Source organism: Cottoperca gobio, chromosome 24 (assembly GCF_900634415.1).
Source record: "Cottoperca gobio chromosome 24, fCotGob3.1, whole genome shotgun sequence".
In the NCBI taxonomy this organism is placed as follows: Eukaryota; Metazoa; Chordata; class Actinopteri; order Perciformes; family Bovichtidae; genus Cottoperca; species Cottoperca gobio.
The window spans coordinates 11,755,162-11,772,243 of record NC_041378.1 but is presented as its reverse complement, the minus strand read 5'-3'; the positions used below and the strand labels follow the sequence as shown (position 1 = coordinate 11,772,243).

The 17,082-nt window shown below is 39.7% G+C and overlaps 4 protein-coding genes across 4 annotated transcripts; 3 read left to right on the top strand and 1 right to left on the bottom strand.

The window, feature by feature from the left end:
* Nucleotides 1–25: 25 nt before the first annotated feature.
* hddc2 (HD domain containing 2) lies at nt 26–3,304 on the bottom strand. Its single transcript, XM_029462957.1, has 6 exons — nt 3,057–3,304; nt 2,302–2,423; nt 2,012–2,114; nt 1,817–1,885; nt 1,560–1,698; nt 26–1,117 (listed from the first exon to the last, which is right to left on the bottom strand). The coding sequence occupies exons 1-6, from the start codon at nt 3,129–3,131 to the stop codon at nt 978–980; spliced, it is 648 nt and encodes a 215-aa protein (XP_029318817.1). The 5' UTR covers nt 3,132–3,304; the 3' UTR covers nt 26–977.
* cenpw (centromere protein W) lies at nt 3,200–5,546 on the top strand. The gene is made up of 3 exons (XM_029462962.1): nt 3,200–3,611; nt 3,733–3,846; nt 4,727–5,546. The coding sequence occupies exons 1-3, from the start codon at nt 3,525–3,527 to the stop codon at nt 4,751–4,753; spliced, it is 228 nt and encodes a 75-aa protein (XP_029318822.1). The 5' UTR covers nt 3,200–3,524; the 3' UTR covers nt 4,754–5,546.
* Nucleotides 5,547–7,465: 1,919 nt separating this feature from the next.
* LOC115003565 (R-spondin-3-like) lies at nt 7,466–10,396 on the top strand. Its single transcript, XM_029425416.1, has 5 exons — nt 7,466–8,158; nt 8,613–8,804; nt 9,533–9,673; nt 9,790–9,936; nt 10,049–10,396. The coding sequence occupies exons 1-5, from the start codon at nt 8,089–8,091 to the stop codon at nt 10,246–10,248; spliced, it is 750 nt and encodes a 249-aa protein (XP_029281276.1). The 5' UTR covers nt 7,466–8,088; the 3' UTR covers nt 10,249–10,396.
* Nucleotides 10,397–11,281: 885 nt separating this feature from the next.
* On the top strand, nt 11,282–15,025 carry LOC115003781 (E3 ubiquitin-protein ligase rnf146-like). Its single transcript, XM_029425701.1, has 2 exons — nt 11,282–11,532; nt 12,135–15,025. Exon 2 carries the CDS (start codon nt 12,136–12,138, stop codon nt 13,204–13,206), a length of 1,071 nt encoding a protein of 356 aa, XP_029281561.1. The 5' UTR covers nt 11,282–11,532; nt 12,135; the 3' UTR covers nt 13,207–15,025.
* Nucleotides 15,026–17,082: the final 2,057 nt, after the last annotated feature.

Here is a 17,082-nt window from a genome sequence, read left to right as displayed (position 1 = left end):
CAAACCGAACTCGGCACCAGTTAAGACTTTTGCAAAAGTTTTTACCGAAACATAACGCCCAAGATGTGACATTAACATATTCATCTGTATTCACGCAATTACTTACACACCATTAAAAATAACTTTATGGCTGATATTAAAAAGCATTTCAACTAAATATCATGACTGTTTTTACAATAGATACTGAGAACTGTGGCTGAAAACACAGAGATAAAACAAAGTAATAATGTGAAACTGAAGTTCTACGCAACAAATGGATTTATCGACATCTGACCGCTGTTTTCTCCTCAGTTAGCAAAACTTAATTCTTGAGTTTGCTGTGGTTACGAACATATTCTGTATAATGTGAGACCGCATCAGAAAATGACTACACTTTTTTTGAAGGTTCAGTACCAATAACACTTTTAAAGGATAACCATATACAGTAATATATTCCAGATGTGTGTATAATAACATGTTAAAATGTATTTGTCAATACATTTGAATAAAACCATGTTTGCATAGTTTAACAGTTTCTCTCCACATTAGCAGTTCAACAGAGCGTAACCTTAAGGGAGGTTACATGTAAAGCCTGTAATGTAACAACACTATCTGGGAAATTATTTGGGTTTTAATACATTTTCAACTCATTTGTGACGACATTTCATTACATTTTGACGAGTCATTGCTTTTATATTTATATATATATATATATATTTATATATATATATATTTATTATCTGGCAGTTTTTGCATCAGAATGTATTTATCATAGCTAGTGATACTTTACTTTCCAGGACAGTACATATCAAACCAATGAGCCAAAACAGCTGCGTGCACATAGCAGACATCCGTGTGCCATCACCCTCAGTTCTACTGCAGCAAAATGCCTTAAACAGGAGAAGATGTAGAAGACGGTTGCAACTCAGTTTCCCACCGATCCTGTGGCGCACATCTTGTGTTACAGTCCCTCCACTAAGGAGTTGTGTGTATTACAGTCAGGAGGTGTGTGAAGATGCCGCACCAGTCGTCTGCGAGTTCCCACAATTCTTTGCTTCATCTGTTTTAGTCATGTGACGTCCTCTCTCTTCATTCAAAGAGCTGAGGAGCTGCAGCGCGTGCGGGTGGTGGAAACGGCCTGAGAGAGAATGACAAATAAAATTATAAACAATGCAAGTAAAGGCAGCTTCAAAATCTGTAAAGTATATATTGTATGTGCATGTGTATGTTTAGTCTGCTGACTAATATACACATTTTTAAAAGTCTGCAAAACGTGTCAAATTTTTTTTTAAATTACTAAAATGACAACCCATTAAATCGAACTACATCGTCTAGAAACAGTAATCTATGATCAAGGGGCTTTGAATTTGAATAACAATCACAACTATAGATTACTGACTGCTTTATAAATCACATATTTGTTTCAAATATAATAAGGAAAACTGCTGAGTGGCATAAGTATACATTGAATAAATACCACAAAGAAAAGAAAAGAAAACAGGCGACCCCTGTTGCCAAAATGTGAGCAACTTAAGAGATGAGATCCAGTGAAGAAGCGTAAAACCGATATGGAAACTTACCGTTGGTGGAGTCAAAGAACTCTTGCAGTCTTCCCGGCGTTCCCTCCAGCTCCTCATACTCGTGAGCCTGCAGGATCATCTCCAGGAGGTCAAACTCTTTCACCAATTTGGCCTCTGGACTGCTCTGGGTTTCATATTCCTGCAGAAAAAAACAAATACATTTTGGTATGAATATAATTATAAAAAGGGAAATGACAGCCTGCTATTGGATCAGTTCAATTCTAAAATCAAGAGCTACAAACACAGCAGAGGCGTACCTCCCAGAGTCCATAAATCTCCTGTTTGAGTCCCTCCGGCAGAAGAGCTGATAGATGTTTCATCGCCTCCTGGGAGAGAGGAAGTTAGATAAGCCTTTATTTTATATAAACATCATATCTCACTTAAAAATACCATGAAAGCTTCAACAGACTGTGTTTAGGTGTATAGTGATGTGAGCGATACTGGTCACTTGCCTCTTCTCGCCTGTGTTTCTCTGCTTTACTGATGTTGTCTGTTGGAGCTATATCTCCCACAATGCACTCTGCCATATCATGAACCAGAGCCAGCTTTATACATCTAAAGACAGTGAGGAAAACATACAAGCATGAAGAAGTTAGTATTTAAGTATTTTGTTAACCATTTTTGCAACAAAATATTTGGACTACGCTGCAAAGGCAAAGTGGAAATGTAAGGGATTTTTATGCTTTTTGAACTATATTAAATAGGGCAACAACAGGGGAGGCAAGCTGTGTGAATTAAGTACCTGTCTTTGTTCACCTTGGGGTCTGTGATGGTCAGAGACATCATGGCCATGCGGTACATGTGGTCCGATACGCTCTCTGGTTTCTTCACGTTCCTGTACACCCAGCCGGTCCGTGGGACCCTCTGCAGGTAAACACAACTCACAATTAATAATCAGTTGCACAGAAGAGGGAGAGGAACACCCTAAAAAAATAAGCTTACTGAGACAATTTGTGTTTGCAGATACTAACTTCGCTGCACAATATTATTGAAGGTTATAGTTTGGCTGCACTAAAGACACTTTTTTTAACCAAAAATGAACAGGCTGTAGCTTCTTGAAGGTAAATATATATTACTGTTCGTTTTAGTCTTCTTTAGGTTTTGCACTGTTGGTCGGACAAAATAAGATAAATAAGAAAATGTCCCCATGTGTGAAACCATTTGATTTATTTATTTGATTGATACAAAAGGCACAGATAAGTCATATTGTTTAACCTAATAGGTCATTCTTAATGTTACTTAAGTTTCAGCAATCAGAACAGAGTTTTGACCTGGTTTGACACACTGCAGTAACAAGGTGCTAGTTTGTTGATCATCCTGTAAAGTTGTAATGACTTGGTTGCTATGTGTGTGTGCAGGGAGAGAATGATGAGCTGCACATGACTGTATTGACTCCAGCAGCAAAAGCGCTTGTAAGGACTAAACACATTATGCGTTCATTTTTTATAAGGGTTCAAATCAGCAGAAAGTTAGCCGCAGTTTGGGAAGAGGTCTTACTTTGAGCTGTCCGATAAATTTCATGAATTGCAGCATATTGCTCATGCCGGCTGCCGTTTTCATGGAGGCCGCCATCACTGTCCGCTGACCCGGATACAGAAAGACGGCGTTTTGCTGATATAGTTGCTCAAAACAGCCACTAGGTGGCAGCTAAACAACACAACCGCAGTGAAAAGAGATACTACAACACGTAAATCCTCTGCCTTGAATGTGCCATTCTGGTGTTTTAATTGTTTGCATCGAATCGAAAATATATTGTACTTGATATAATGTATTTCCTCGCTTTGAACACGACATTTTAAACGTGTTACTTAGAAAATGTAGGTGGCAGTAATGACAACACGCGACGATGTAATTTGCTCGAAGAAGAAGAAAATCTACCGGAAGTAAGAGAAGCGGGAGATTGGAAGACGTAAACAAACTTTCTCGACGGATTGAACTTTAGTTTTGCACTGAACATTTGCCAAAATGCTGAAGAAGGCGCCCAAATTGAAATATATAGTTAAAACGAAAACGAAGAGTAACATAAATGTGAGGCCGACGTCAGAGGCAATGGTAAGTAGCTAAGGCGCTAACGTTACTAATGTTCCTGGCCGCTTTGTTTGTTGCTAAAGCTAACTAGCACAACTCACATATCAACTGAGTAAACAAGATAGTTTCTTACCATTTCTCTCAGATTGAACTCCTGACGTTGATCTTTTTGAGCAACCTGGCTGAGGAGGCGAAGGCCAAAGCTTTTGAAGAGAAATCTGCAACGATCAGAGCTCATCACCTCAAAGCCGTCTCCAAGGTTAGTTTAAAAAGGGCTCAAATCAAGGATTGTGCAAACTGTATGTGTGAGTATTACTTTGTGAATATTGAACGGCTCGACAATAGTCTCAAATGGCCACACATTAACAAACTGTAAATGACTATACACAGAAAACAAAATGCATCTTATTTATGTCTGTATTACACGTGTCTCTGATTAGAGCTGCAACTATTATTGTCTTTATCGTTTGGTTTGTCGAAAACTGATTGTACAACTGGGGAAATCTGATCGATTTATATTGTAATCTGAAATCCAATGAATAATAAAAGCTCCACACAAGTTTTTGAATACTTTATAAATGTGGATTTATTTATTTATTGAATCAGTGGTTTTATTGGCATGGTCTGCATAAAAGACAATTGTGAAATGTCTAATTTTCTGGAATTGGCCCATAACTTATGTATAAGAATGTAACTAAGCACCAACAGCAGCCCACATGATGCTTATTTTTCTTTAACAAGGGATGTCTAGTGTTTTTAAGTTTAGCTTTTAGGAGGCAGTAGCTCAGTCCAAACTTTTTCTTTTTGTGTAACTGGAGGGCCGCTGTTTAAACATAACCTGGATCTCATTCTTTTTAAATTAAAATAAACATCCATAACATTTTCTCATGTCACTTATACCCATGTTTTATTTATATTTTGAGGCAAAAGGATTTTACATTGAGTGCATTTGTTTGAATTGAATCAAATTCAACCAAACATTGCAGGACTGAAACGTGATTTAAAAATAATTCTAGTATTTATATAATATCTAGAGATGGTGTTGACACTTAGTGATGATATGTAGTAGAGCTTCTTACTAATAATGATTTTATTTCTTTAATACTTATTAATTTCTCCATTTTTGTCTTTCATTATAGAAAATGCTGAAAAAAGCAAGAGGTTGAAGACAACAAAGTGCGCCATCATCATTGTTATGAACATTTTTATGAACATTATCATCAATGACAGCAGCAACATTCTTTGCTTTTTTTTAATGTATAATTTGTTTTCTTCTGAAAATGTGTTTTTATTTCCTCCCTTGTGTTTCTGTTTTAATATCATAAGATTATTTGTTCTTTATTAAATCCTTGTGAATCTTATAATGGCTCACATTGTAGATCTCTCAGTCCCTAATATACCATATAATCATGTCATGCCGCCAGCAGGTCCACCGTCACATTAGAACATGTCCAAAAAATACAATAAAGCATCTCTGTACAAGCAATGTTGAGTGTTTTAAGCTTTGATCTCACAGTTGTGGACAGCTTAAAGTACGTCAGTACTTCCAGATCTCTTCGCCCCCATCTCACTCTCCTATCATCCGTCACGGTCAGCGTTTTAAGCTGCGTGCTTTACAGCGTCTTCACTGAGCGTGGGGCTCAGCCTCCCAAATTCCTCACTTCTTCATGCTACATAGATTATCTGCGTGCTGAGATGCTATCCTGCTAATAATACCTTCATCTCGGCAGGGTTCTTCACAGCCAGACTTTTGCCTTCTCAGGTGTGTGAGCGGTGAAGAGGTCAAAGTTGTATTGTTCAAATGCCCCATTGTACAGTATGTTTCTTATTGAAAGGCGATGACCTTTTTAAAGCTGTTTTTGGTTTGTAGTACAGTCACAAACTTAAATATTAACATGGCTCTCTCACTCCTTTGCTGGCTGTCCTCCATATTTTATCTTTTGCCCTTTCCCCCCCGTCTTTCTTTTTGGCAGTTAAAACATTCTTTGGCCTTCAGTTATTTTCTTCAAGAATCCGATCTGGCACCCCAGTGAGCGTAGCCTTGTCATGTTTATGTTCCCAGTCAGGTTGAGGAGGTGTTACTGGGTTTGTGGAGCTCCACCCTTCTGGCATTTGAACCTCTGGCACCTGCCCTGCTGTTCTCTCCTTCATTTGTATATTCTCATGACAGAACCCTCTAGCATCTGCTTACATTTTCTAATTCTTCCCAAGTATCCAGCTGACAAACAGGCCTCTCCTCGAGTGAAACTCCTTCACACTCTCCTGTTGCAAGCTCAATGTAATCTTTAAATCTAATTATATATAGATATATTTATGTATATATATATATATATAGATATATGTGTGTGTGTGGAACAGATTGTTGGATGATGTTGCTCTGCAGCAGCGGGCTCCACACCCAGCGGATCCTCTGAGGTGTTATTCTATCCTCGTCCTCGTTCTGCGTTTGCTCTTGTTCTTGAGGGATTTGAGAAATCCACTCTTCTTTTATCAAAACAAATAAGTAGCCGTGCCTTGCCTGTGTCTGAGCACCTGTTGACAATTTAAGGCAGCCAGCCAATCCCCGTCTGGCAGTGTGTAACTTTGAGCTCTTTCAGATGATAAAACAGCTGTAAAATCTCACTGTAAAGCTTCCACTTATTCTTTTTTTTTTTTTTTTACATTTTTCCAGACGTGTACAAGAAAGCACCGCAGTCTATTTTTGGCAGAGATGTTGTTATCATAACTTGCTGTGCCGTTCTTAATAAGGAGCACATGGTTTCAAGTGTGTCTCTCTTTCTGTTCACGTTGTTACCCCGAGGAGGCATCCAGTAGATTTAGTCTAACAACAAGAAGACAAAACCTTTAGAAAAAAAGCAACAGCAGCATTTTGATTTTATAAGGTTTGACAGACTCTGAAAGGATTATGGACCAAAGCAAAAAATCATGACTTGCAGAGGGAAGCCGCTTCCAAGAAGGAGAGTACTGGAGAGTTCAAATATGTTTTGAGAACCACAGAGTTCCCAAAACAGGCGATAATACGCAGCGGGACGCCAAACAACAAGTCGTCTGGAGCTTACGGCTTTTATCGCCTTCCAGCGTTTTTGTGGGAAGCGTAGATTCTCTCTGACACCTCCAGCCCTCTCGTTTTCTCTTCTCATTGGGAGGTTGTCAACTCACTCTGTATTTATTTATGGTTTTGAACTCTGAATCCATTCTCCATGGAGAACATGAAGTATCCAGTGACGGATTGAGTGGAGCTAAATCTAAAAAGCATGGGCACATGTTACTTTCAGTTTTTGGGCAATAGATAGTTTTTTGTTTTTCTATTCCATCATTGTCACTTCATCCATTCAGCCCGTGTGAAGAATTTGAAAAGCTGATGTTGATTTTTATGATGACATGCGTGAAAAACCTCATGCTTTATTGTTTAAATGGGGAGATAATGTGTTGTTATGGTAACACACTCACCCAATTTACCATTAGGCAGAGCAGAGAGGGATTTAAAGACGAGCGGTAAATAGTTTTGTGTACGTGATGTGTTACACTCACCTGTAAACATCCACTGTGGTGTATTAACAGCAGTAATGCTTTGGCACAAACATGTCATTGGAAAAATGTAGTAAACTAACTGCTCAAATAATAATATATTGGTCAAAATATCAATGGGCTTCTTCATGCATAAACTAAAATTCTCTTTTTAATAATTATTTTTTGTTTAATACAGTAAAATAAACGCTATCTCCCTCAATACAAATAACAAACCGATTTCTATGAAAATGCAAAAAAAGATTTATTAAATGTTTTCTACTCAATTCTCAGAATGTGCACTCTACCATTCACTACAACATACTTGTGTAAGTGTTGGACCACTAAAGGCTTCCAGTTGTGATGTCAAAAAATCTTACACGTCTTTAAGCCAGATTTAAAGTGAGCACAGAGACACTTTCCTCCAAACAGCTGGACGTGAAAACATTAGAACTGAAGGTCAAACATGCGAGTGAAGAAACGATAAACAAAACCCATTTTTGAGCAGAGGGGGACTTTTTAAAAGATACAGAGTTGTAGGTTTTAATTGTTAAGAGTATGTGTCGGATGACGACGAAGGTCTTGAGTTAAATTATTAGTATAATTATTTTCTGTGAAGAGACAGTTTGATGTGATAACGGCTCAGGAGGAGGGAGGGTCGTGAAGGACGGGTAACACAGCAGAGGAGGGACAAGCCCACAGCAGCTTACCCAAACTTACATTACATCTGGGTTGTGACTATCATATGATGCTTTCTCTTCTGTTGCATTCTTCATGGCATTCTGCCGGCTTCAGTGATCTCATGGAATGCACATGGGATTTTTTTTTGAGAAAACATTTGCACTCGACCGCTCTCTTACCCAGACTGGAGTTCAACGTGGGACCATTTGAATAAATGTTGTGGATTCTATGAAATGTTCCTCGTGGGATTTGGGATGTGATGCAAGGTGTCTTCCCTTGACTGGATTGATGCCGTACTAAAAGGTGAAGGAAAATGCGGATACCATCGTTAATCTGGATTCTGCACTTCATGAATCTTACAAAAGGCCAAGATAACACAAGACGTAAGTATTCATGCTTAACTTGTCATCCTCACCTCTCTTACACTGTTAGACATGGTTCCTGTGAAATGTGCCTCATTTTTCCAGACGGGTATAGTAAACACTAGACAGATACATATGGAGATAATAAGTGTGTTCCTTCAGCTTTCAGGGAACAATGTGTTCATGGATTGTCTTCAGTTTTACCCCCTTGCACACTGAATTTGAAAGCTTGAGCGCCTTGAGATTGCTTTTAGTTTTGAAAGGCGCTTTACAAATTCAATTTATTATTATTATTATTATAGCTTGACTCTGTGCTCTCATAAAACCAAGTTTCCTGTAAAGTTTTATACTGTTAATGGAGCACAGAGTTCTTGAGTACTTTAATTTAATTTAATTTATACAAGCACAGGAAGAATAGAAAACTCACGCAGCATTTTGGTAGTCGTACACACATTGAATATCCATTTATCCGCAGGTAGCTCCTCTGAGAGCAGAGTCTGTCCTGCAGGTTGTGCGACATGCTCGGTCCTGAATGGCTGTCTGGCCTGCAAACCTCGCCTCTTCTTCCACCTGGAGCTGGACGGGATGCGGCAGAGGGGCGCCTGTCTGTCCTCCTGTCCCCGGGGTCACTATGGCAGGCGCTCTCCACACATCAGCATCTGCACCAGTAAGTACATGCGCACACATGTAGGAGTGAGAGAATGATGTTTAGGTCCAAGTTTAATTATTTTTTTAAATGTACTTCACACACAAAAACATTAAATACAAATCATACGAAAGATATACATGTGGGAGGGTGTGGTAATGGGTTAATAAAATTAAATAACACTAAAAGGTCAAATAAAAAACCTACAAAAATCATCAGTACGTCTTAAATATTAATGTAAAAAAATGTCATTTCACATTTAAAATAAGTGTAAAGGAATAGTTCAAATAAAACAAATGCAGGAGTCATTTTAAGTCATATACAATGACACAAAATAATTAGCCCTAAATAGAATAGAATACATTGTTAGATAACCCAACGAAATTTGAAAACTGGCCATTTGATGCTTTATACAAAGGACGATCAATATTCTTAGCCTTTTTTTTAGTTTTAATGGAATTGTGAATTGTTACCAAAATGATATCTAAAACTATAAGGTAAATCTGTATTCTTATATCTCGCTATAAGAAACAAAAGGTACAGGTTTTGAGAATGTTGATGTCAAATATAGTCAACAACTGCAATTGTGGTGCACTTGTATACAAGTTTCTAATCTTATAAACAGTTTCTGTAGCAGCTTTAACACTAAGTATACTGCAAACTGATTTCAAGTCAGTGTTGAGAGAATAAAAGGAACCTCAGTGTTGTCATTCTACGTTGACCAAAGGTTCATTTGCATTGACCCGCAGGGTGCAAAGAGGACTGCGCTTCCTGTTTCAGTGAACATTTCTGCACATATTGTCACTCGGGTCACTTCCTGTTCGGGGGGAAATGTGAAAACAGCTGTCCAAATGGGCTGACGGCAAACGCAGTACTGCGAGAATGCACAGGTGAGGCTCTGTCCGGCGTGTTACCATGAAGGTGTGTTTTTATGCACGTAATGAGGTCTTCCATGATGTCAGGTAACTACAGCGCAATGTAAGATGTTTGTGTCCCTGTGTCTCAGAGTGCTCTACAGGCTGTGAGGTGTGTGTGAGGAGGAACATGTGTGTGAGGTGTCGAGCAGAGCTGTACTTTCTCCACGGCCAGTGCCATCTCACCTGCCCACGGGAATTTGAGCCTGATGTGCAGCTTATGCAATGCATCCCCCAAGGTGAGAGAAATCCACTTTTACCGACTGTTTCCACACAGTTGAGATGTCTCAAGTTTTCATCTCGCGCTACCTGTGAGTATCTTTCTTATCATCATCATCTCTCTCCTCATAGTGCACTGTGAGATGGGGGGATGGACTGGATGGGGTCCATGTGTTCGGAAAAGCAGCATGCGGGCTTACAGGAGGGGACAGGAGACGCGTAACCGACAAGTTCTGCGGTCCCCGAGTGTCTCCGGTGACCCGTGCCCACATGTGTCAGAGATCAGGAAGTGTGCCATCAAAAAGAGACCAAAGAGTCCAAGTCGGTTGTAATAAGTTGAAAGAGAACCTGTTCTAAACCATTTGTTGATTGTTGCAGAGATATTCAACTTGTTATTGCACATTTTACATTGGCTGGTTAAATTATTGTAAATTGTAAAGATGTATTCGTCTTAAATAAAATAAAAAATGTTTTATGCAATCCTGCAGGAATTAATGAAAGGGAAGGATGGATATGAAGATATTTTATAAAAATGTGGACCAATAAATTCTGCTGCATCACTTTGGGCTTATCTGGACTTTGGCGGAATCAGAGACATTTTATATGAATAGCAGTCATGTTGATTCCACTTGTAGGCAACCATGGTTAAAATACTTACTGATTCCCTAACTAGACTGTGATACATGTATGTCTTGTTGCAACTTATTGAAGACATCTGCACATTAGTGAAGGCTGAATTCAGTTGAGCTGCTTCAGTTTCAAGTGTTTGGTATTGTGCATGCTGGCACGCTGTCATAGCTTCCTGTGAGACTCGAATAGAATAGAGCCATCTGTAATGTTAATAGTGACATATGTGCCCTATGACCACCAAAAAGAAATGTTATGCATAAAGTCAAAACCTCCCTGTATAACTGATGGGCTTATACATTTGAACATGAGCTACAAGCTTACCACATGTTAACTGAACGTATCATCTGCATGAAATAATATAAGAAAATGTATATATTTTGTAAAAACAAAAATATAACAGTTTACCATTCATGCATAAAGAGTGTTATTAGCATTTTGTTTCGATGGATATTTCAGAATTGGTTGTATGTCTATAGTTTGGGTATAATGCAAAGAAGTCAGCTGTATCAAAAGACGCAACTCAACAATATAAGAAATAATTAACTGATCTAAGCTATACTTTTAATCAGCCTGTAATTATCCCAAAACAAAAATGTCTAATTATAGGGGGGAGGGGGCTTAACTCAAAATCGCTATCCTTTTTTTTTAATGAGTGAAACTTGTCTCCTCGGTAGATTCATAATGTAATATTTAATACAGGTCGCGCTTGTATCGGGAGTCATTATTGCGTAGACCGGGACGCACGGTACGTAATGTGCGCAGCTGCACCAGATCTACAGATCATGTGTGAGTTGCATTGGAGAGGACGTGAGACCGATCCAGGAGCACTGAAGTCAGATGGGCTTGGCCGGAACAGTGTACCTACCGACAATAACGCAGTCAATACTTGACGTACTTAACTTTATAACTAAATATACATGACGCTTTATAACTTTCTCCATCTGCGCTTCTTCTGAGGACGCTTCTAGAGGAATCCAAGTGTTCAGGTGAGTGTTTTAGTTGATAGAGAAGTTAAATGGCCTGAAAGCACACTGACCGCTAACATGCTAACTAACGCTGCATATGCTATAGCAGCTGTTAAGGTAACGTTAGCTAGTTGACTTAGCTTGGCATTAACTTGACAGTATCTTAGTTATAGCGTTACTTCACAACAAACTGACGAGCCTCTAATGTCACTACTTGTAATATAAGCATTTTTAAATGTAATGCAGTTAGCGAGTGGCTAACGCTAGCTTAGCAGTAGTGGGTAGCTGTATCAGACAGCAGCAAAGAGGCCTTTGATATAACTCTTATTGAAATCGTTCACATTCATGACTGCCAGCTTGTCCCTTTTTATGTTTTATTTAAATGTCCTACGCCAGCATTAAAACTTTATTTAACTGCTGTATATTTGCAGAAACCATAACTATGCTGTGTGTGTGTATGAGGGCGTTCCCCAAACTATCAACAGAGCGGTGTATGTTAAGTGGCACACTCACCAAATAGCGTGCCTATTTAATTTTAAATATATGTAAAAACGTTACAGTTATGTAATACAATGCAAATCTTGCCATACAGGTCTGTGACAACTCTGTGTTTCTCTCCGTAGTATGGCAGGCTGTGGAGAAGTGGACTGTTCAGTGAATGCCCTGGCTCCCTCCAAGCTGATAGAGGGAGTAGGAGATACTTGTGCGACTGATCCTTCCAGCTCCACCGCCGCCACCCCAGAGTGTGCCATCTGCCTGCAGAGCTGCATCCACCCCGTACGCCTTCCGTGCCTCCATGTCTTCTGTTTCCTGTGTGTGAAAGGTGCCTCTTGGCAGAGCAAGCGCTGCGCTCTCTGCCGACAAGAAGTCCCAGAAGACTTCCTGGAGCGGCCAGTTCTCCTCTCACCTGAAGAACTGAAAGCGGCAGCTGCAGGGGTGAGCCGAGGTGGCGGGGGCGGTGCCCGTGGAGACTATGCATGGTACTATGAGGGGCGCAACGGCTGGTGGCAGTATGATGAGAGAACCAGCCGGGAGTTGGAGGAAGCCTTCGCTAAGGACAGAAAGAGCACAGAGATGCTGATAGCGGGGTTTCTTTATGTGGCCGACCTGGAGAACATGGTGCAATATCGCCGGAATGAGCATGGACGCAGACGCAAGATAAAGCGGGACATTGTAGATATCCCCAAGAAGGGAGTTGCAGGACTGAGGTTAGACCCCGAACCTGCCTCTATTCCTGCTGTAGCAGTTGTCCCCCGAGCTGCAACAGAACGCGTCTGCTCAGCTGATGGATCGGACACTGATGGCACATCACAATCTTCATCCTTTGGGATTATGACATCTGTTCCCCCTGTTAGACCTCCAACACTCCTGGGGCGCAACCTTACTAGTCCCCTTCCTCCCTCACCCTTAAGCGTGGAAGATTCTTTCTCCCAGCTTCTAATCAGCCAGCCAGAGGGTGGAGAGGTGGAAGGAGACGATGAGCCACAGACGTACGAGTATGCATCTGGCAGCAGTGAGAGTGAGGAGGAAAGGGAGTGCGAGAGAGGGACAGCAGAATTGGTGCGAAGACATAGGCAAAGACCGCTAAGAGAGAACCAGCCAGCCAGGATGCCTCCAAGGGGCGGGCCCTCCAGCTCTGCAATCAGTCTCCGCTCACGTAGTCCTGATGGACAGTGCACTGTGACAGAAGTGTGACTGCGACTGGACAGTGGTATCTGTTCTACAGATGACAGTGTTCAAACTTTTATCAGGTCGGGAAAAAAGTTTGTAAACCAATATGCATCTTTAAAGGTCCCATGAAATGAAAAGAAAACGTTTGTGTTTTTATTTGTGTCACTGGGTGTAGTTTGCCCTTTCCATCATGTGCCATATATGATCCTAAAATATATTATATTTTTATATCAAGATATTCTTTGGTTATTCAAAGATCTCCATCCAATTGAATGTAATCTTAAATTTGTGTGTGATTCGGTAAACACTTTCTTCCAAACCTGCAGATCTACAAAGGTAACTAGCAGTAGCAGCAATAACATGGTTCACAGCTGTGCTCTTACATCATTGACAGCTCACTCCACTCTTAACATATACTTACTTAACATCTGGGATAAAGTCATGCCCAACTTTATTGTCTTAAACTAGAAGGAGTTAACATGTTATAAACTGTACTTTGCTTTGGGCTATTATCTGCTGATTAACTGAAATGTATAAATAAACACAAAATTAATTCACTCCAGTAATTTAATAAAGACTTACAAAACATGTAGTCCTTTTGGCTCAGACAGTAGAGGACTGTTGGCATTAATCTGGGCTGCACATGTGATGAGAGAATGCACTGTGCATGCAGAAGGTTGTACATTTACTGAATTCCTATTTAATGGGATGCTGTCAAATGATCTGTACGTGTGATGGAAGAGTGCTGCTGAATGCAGTGCAGTTCAATTACAATTTAATTAAATGGCCATACTTTAAACTAAAACATGCCATAGGACCTAGTATTGCTTTTGTGTCTGCATTTCCCCCCCAAAATAAATTAACGCTATGATTTTTATATTAAAATTGTGCAAAAAAGTTTAACTTCCCTTTAAAAAATGAGAAATTTCCAGAACCGAGAATATTAAAGCCATTTCATGGGACTTTTAACACGTGAAATAAACATTTTGCCGAAGACTTCATACGCTAGTTTTCCAGCAATATATTGTAAACAATGGTAGTTATGCATTGCTCTCAGCAACATGTTATAGTGACGCATAACAGTCTTGTTTTCAGGCCAAAAGAAATGTGACAAACTATGGAAGCTTCTTTGTCAATGTTGTCCAAAAAACTACAATCTGTCACTGCCGTTACATCAATTTGTGATTTGGCAATACAACCTCTTTAGAAATTAAACTACACCCACTTTGTTCTTTAATCTTTTGGTTAACGTGGCTGATATTTTTGTACGGTTTTATTTTCTTTCTCTTTTGGACGTGATTGTGTAAAAAGCTTAAATGTAGCAGCTTATGTACCAGGTACAGAGGCTTAAAACGGCTCACTTTTCCTGCTTTGTTGATTAGAAGGACCTAATTAATAATATTTAATCTGGGGTTTGTGCGTATATGTTTAAGCGTTTGAGGGGAGAGAGTCAGCATTCTCTTTTTTTAGTATGAGAGTCTTGTTTTAATAATGGCTTGTTTGTGTTGTGAGCAGTGTTGGGTGCTGAAAAGCTACTGGCAAAACCACTGGAAAGTGTTAGGCTGAATATGTAGAGAGACACATTTGGATTTCTATTTCTTGTCATAGTACTCTGGATAGGGCTACTATCAGAGCGCTGGCACTGACATGTACTTGGACGTTCTTTAGCTGTCCTCCCTCACTTAGTTTTTTCCCCTTTTCTGCCTCAGCTGCTATTATTTTAACTGTCAACTTTTCACTGTTTGTGTCTTACCGTCTGTATGACCTATAACAAACTTCCAAATGTGTGGTGTTGCCCCTGTGGTGTTTTGTCAAGTTATTAAATATCTATAATTTAAATGTATGTATGATTGTTCTTTTATTTTATTTTAATGAGGAATAAAAATTTCAAAATGATGGGAAGGCTCCAAACAAAATTGGCCCTGATCCACAGGCCTGTTTGCAATGCGTACTGGATTTTAGGCAAAATGCAGTCAGTACCTTACACGTCCACCGGATGGAGCTGTTGTACAAACTAAGCAGTGCTTTACCCGACCTGTTTGAGACACTTTCACAGGCGCCAGACAGGTTGTGTGGTTGAAAATCTGCCAATCATCTCCCTACATAAATCTGGTTATTTTTACACACTTGTGGTTCTGGGCTTGTCTAATACTGCAAACGGCTGTGTTTCCGCTATTACTTGCTACACGGACTAACCTATGGGATTCTTAATGTACAGGTTCGTGGGGAGATGAGTCTTTGTGCTAAACCAAGACCATTTCCACCAATGCAGCTGAGTTGCAGCATTTGCCAACTGAATAAAACCACAGGCACAGTGAGTGCAGATGGACTGTGACTTGAATTAGAAACACGGCTTAATGAGCCCGACTTTTGCTAGTTTCTTTTCAGAGAGTCTATGACGTGTTGAGTGATGTGTTTCTGCTTTTGGATACTTTAGATAGAATTTACATCTGCAGCCTTTTAAAATATCCATATCCCCGTTCATAAACATCACAACCATCATTACTACATATTTACATTAGTGTTTTGACCTCATAGCAGGGCTTGTTGATCAATTTATTTTAAATGTATGACGTAAAGTCTCCCAGTTCTTGGGAAATCAGACACTCATTTCAATGTACAATAAAAACTAGGGATTAGCAGCCTCCAAAATAATAATACATTAATGGCAATGGTTTGAAAAGTGGAATAATGCCCAAAGTTGGTAATTTTTTACACTGGCCTATATGGAAACCCATATGGTAACGAACAATCCTTCTGCCTCGGGAGCATCTGCTACTTGACACTGCCATCAATTGACCCACGCTGCTCGACATTCTCTTCAGAGTAGCAATGCACCATAACACACTGCATACACACATACACTTGTATTCAATGGTCAAAGAGACACAGCCACATCCTTCTGTATTATATGCTCTAATCATTGGCTGGACTGGAATGAGGCAAACCAGATTCAAAAGATAAACTGAAGCTTGAGTCATTGAGTGGCTTTCACTGTGACAGGCTGAGGGAACAACACACGGATGTTTCTTGAGTGCCGTTGCTCTGCAGGACGGACTGACAGGCTGGAATGAGACCAATGGCTAATGAAGGACGAGCAACAGTCACATCCTTTAGCCCCTAATACGTGGAAACTGTAACGGAGCACATGTAGGAGGTTGACAAATGCTCTAAAGAATTTGTTGATGTTGTGTACTTTGTTGTGTTTCTATAGTGACTCAAGGCAATGAGCATGCTGATACTATTGGAGTTACTTAGGCCAACTTATAAGCAATCCATATCATATCAACGCTCAGTTACCAGGAAAAACATCATACATAACGTACGATAATATAATATTATAATGTAGAACTCAGGACTTCCAGCCCGCGGACCAGATAGGTTGACCCGCCGACCATTTTCTAATTCACAATGAAGATAAAGATCATATTTTGAATGTAAATAAGATGCCACAGTGCTTACAAAAACATCCAAATGCACTAAAAGAGCTTGTTTCTATATATGTTTTAAAGGCCTGAATGTCTGTTTTGTGTTTATAAACTGGTTTTCTGTCATTTTGCAAAAGTGGCCCCTGTTCAAAGCAGGTTTAGTATTCCTGCTGTACTGTATCCAGGTACATGAAGAACATATGTTATGTAAGGCATAACGTTAGCTGGCATGCTATGAGACACTGACAGATTTATATGACATGGAAACAGCCTGTATTTAGATGGAACATGTTTAGGGCAGCGTATGTCAATGTGAAGGACAATTACATTACGTCTGAGTTAAAAGAAGATAGAAATTGAGTGCGTGTCTTTTATATGATTGGGCGAGCCAGAGAGGCAGACAACATTACTACATGTTTTCAGACACACGGTTGCCCTTTAACTTCTTTATACGTGCTATCATATTCTGGTC

Bases quoted from the DNA above. Each gene is read 5' to 3' on its own strand.
- hddc2 (XM_029462957.1), bottom strand. From the start codon at position 3,131: ATGGCGGCCTCCATGAAAACGGCAGCCGGCATGAGCAATATGCTGCAA. The intron at 1,886-2,011 runs GCAAGTGACCAG...CCTCTCTCCCAG, and splicing joins AGAAACACAGGCGAGAAGAG to GAGGCGATGAAACATCTATC. The intron at 1,118-1,559 runs GTAAGTTTCCAT...ATTCTCTCTCAG, and splicing joins GTTCTTTGACTCCACCAACG to GCCGTTTCCACCACCCGCAC.
- cenpw (XM_029462962.1), top strand. From the start codon at position 3,525: ATGCTGAAGAAGGCGCCCAAATTGAAATATATAGTTAAAACGAAAACG. The intron at 3,612-3,732 runs GTAAGTAGCTAA...CATTTCTCTCAG, and splicing joins GGCCGACGTCAGAGGCAATG to ATTGAACTCCTGACGTTGAT. The intron at 3,847-4,726 runs GTTAGTTTAAAA...CTTTCATTATAG, and splicing joins ACCTCAAAGCCGTCTCCAAG to AAAATGCTGAAAAAAGCAAG.
- LOC115003565 (XM_029425416.1), top strand. From the start codon at position 8,089: ATGCGGATACCATCGTTAATCTGGATTCTGCACTTCATGAATCTTACA. The intron at 8,159-8,612 runs GTAAGTATTCAT...ATTTATCCGCAG, and splicing joins AGGCCAAGATAACACAAGAC to GTAGCTCCTCTGAGAGCAGA. The intron at 8,805-9,532 runs GTAAGTACATGC...ATTGACCCGCAG, and splicing joins ACACATCAGCATCTGCACCA to GGTGCAAAGAGGACTGCGCT.
- LOC115003781 (XM_029425701.1), top strand. From the start codon at position 12,136: ATGGCAGGCTGTGGAGAAGTGGACTGTTCAGTGAATGCCCTGGCTCCC.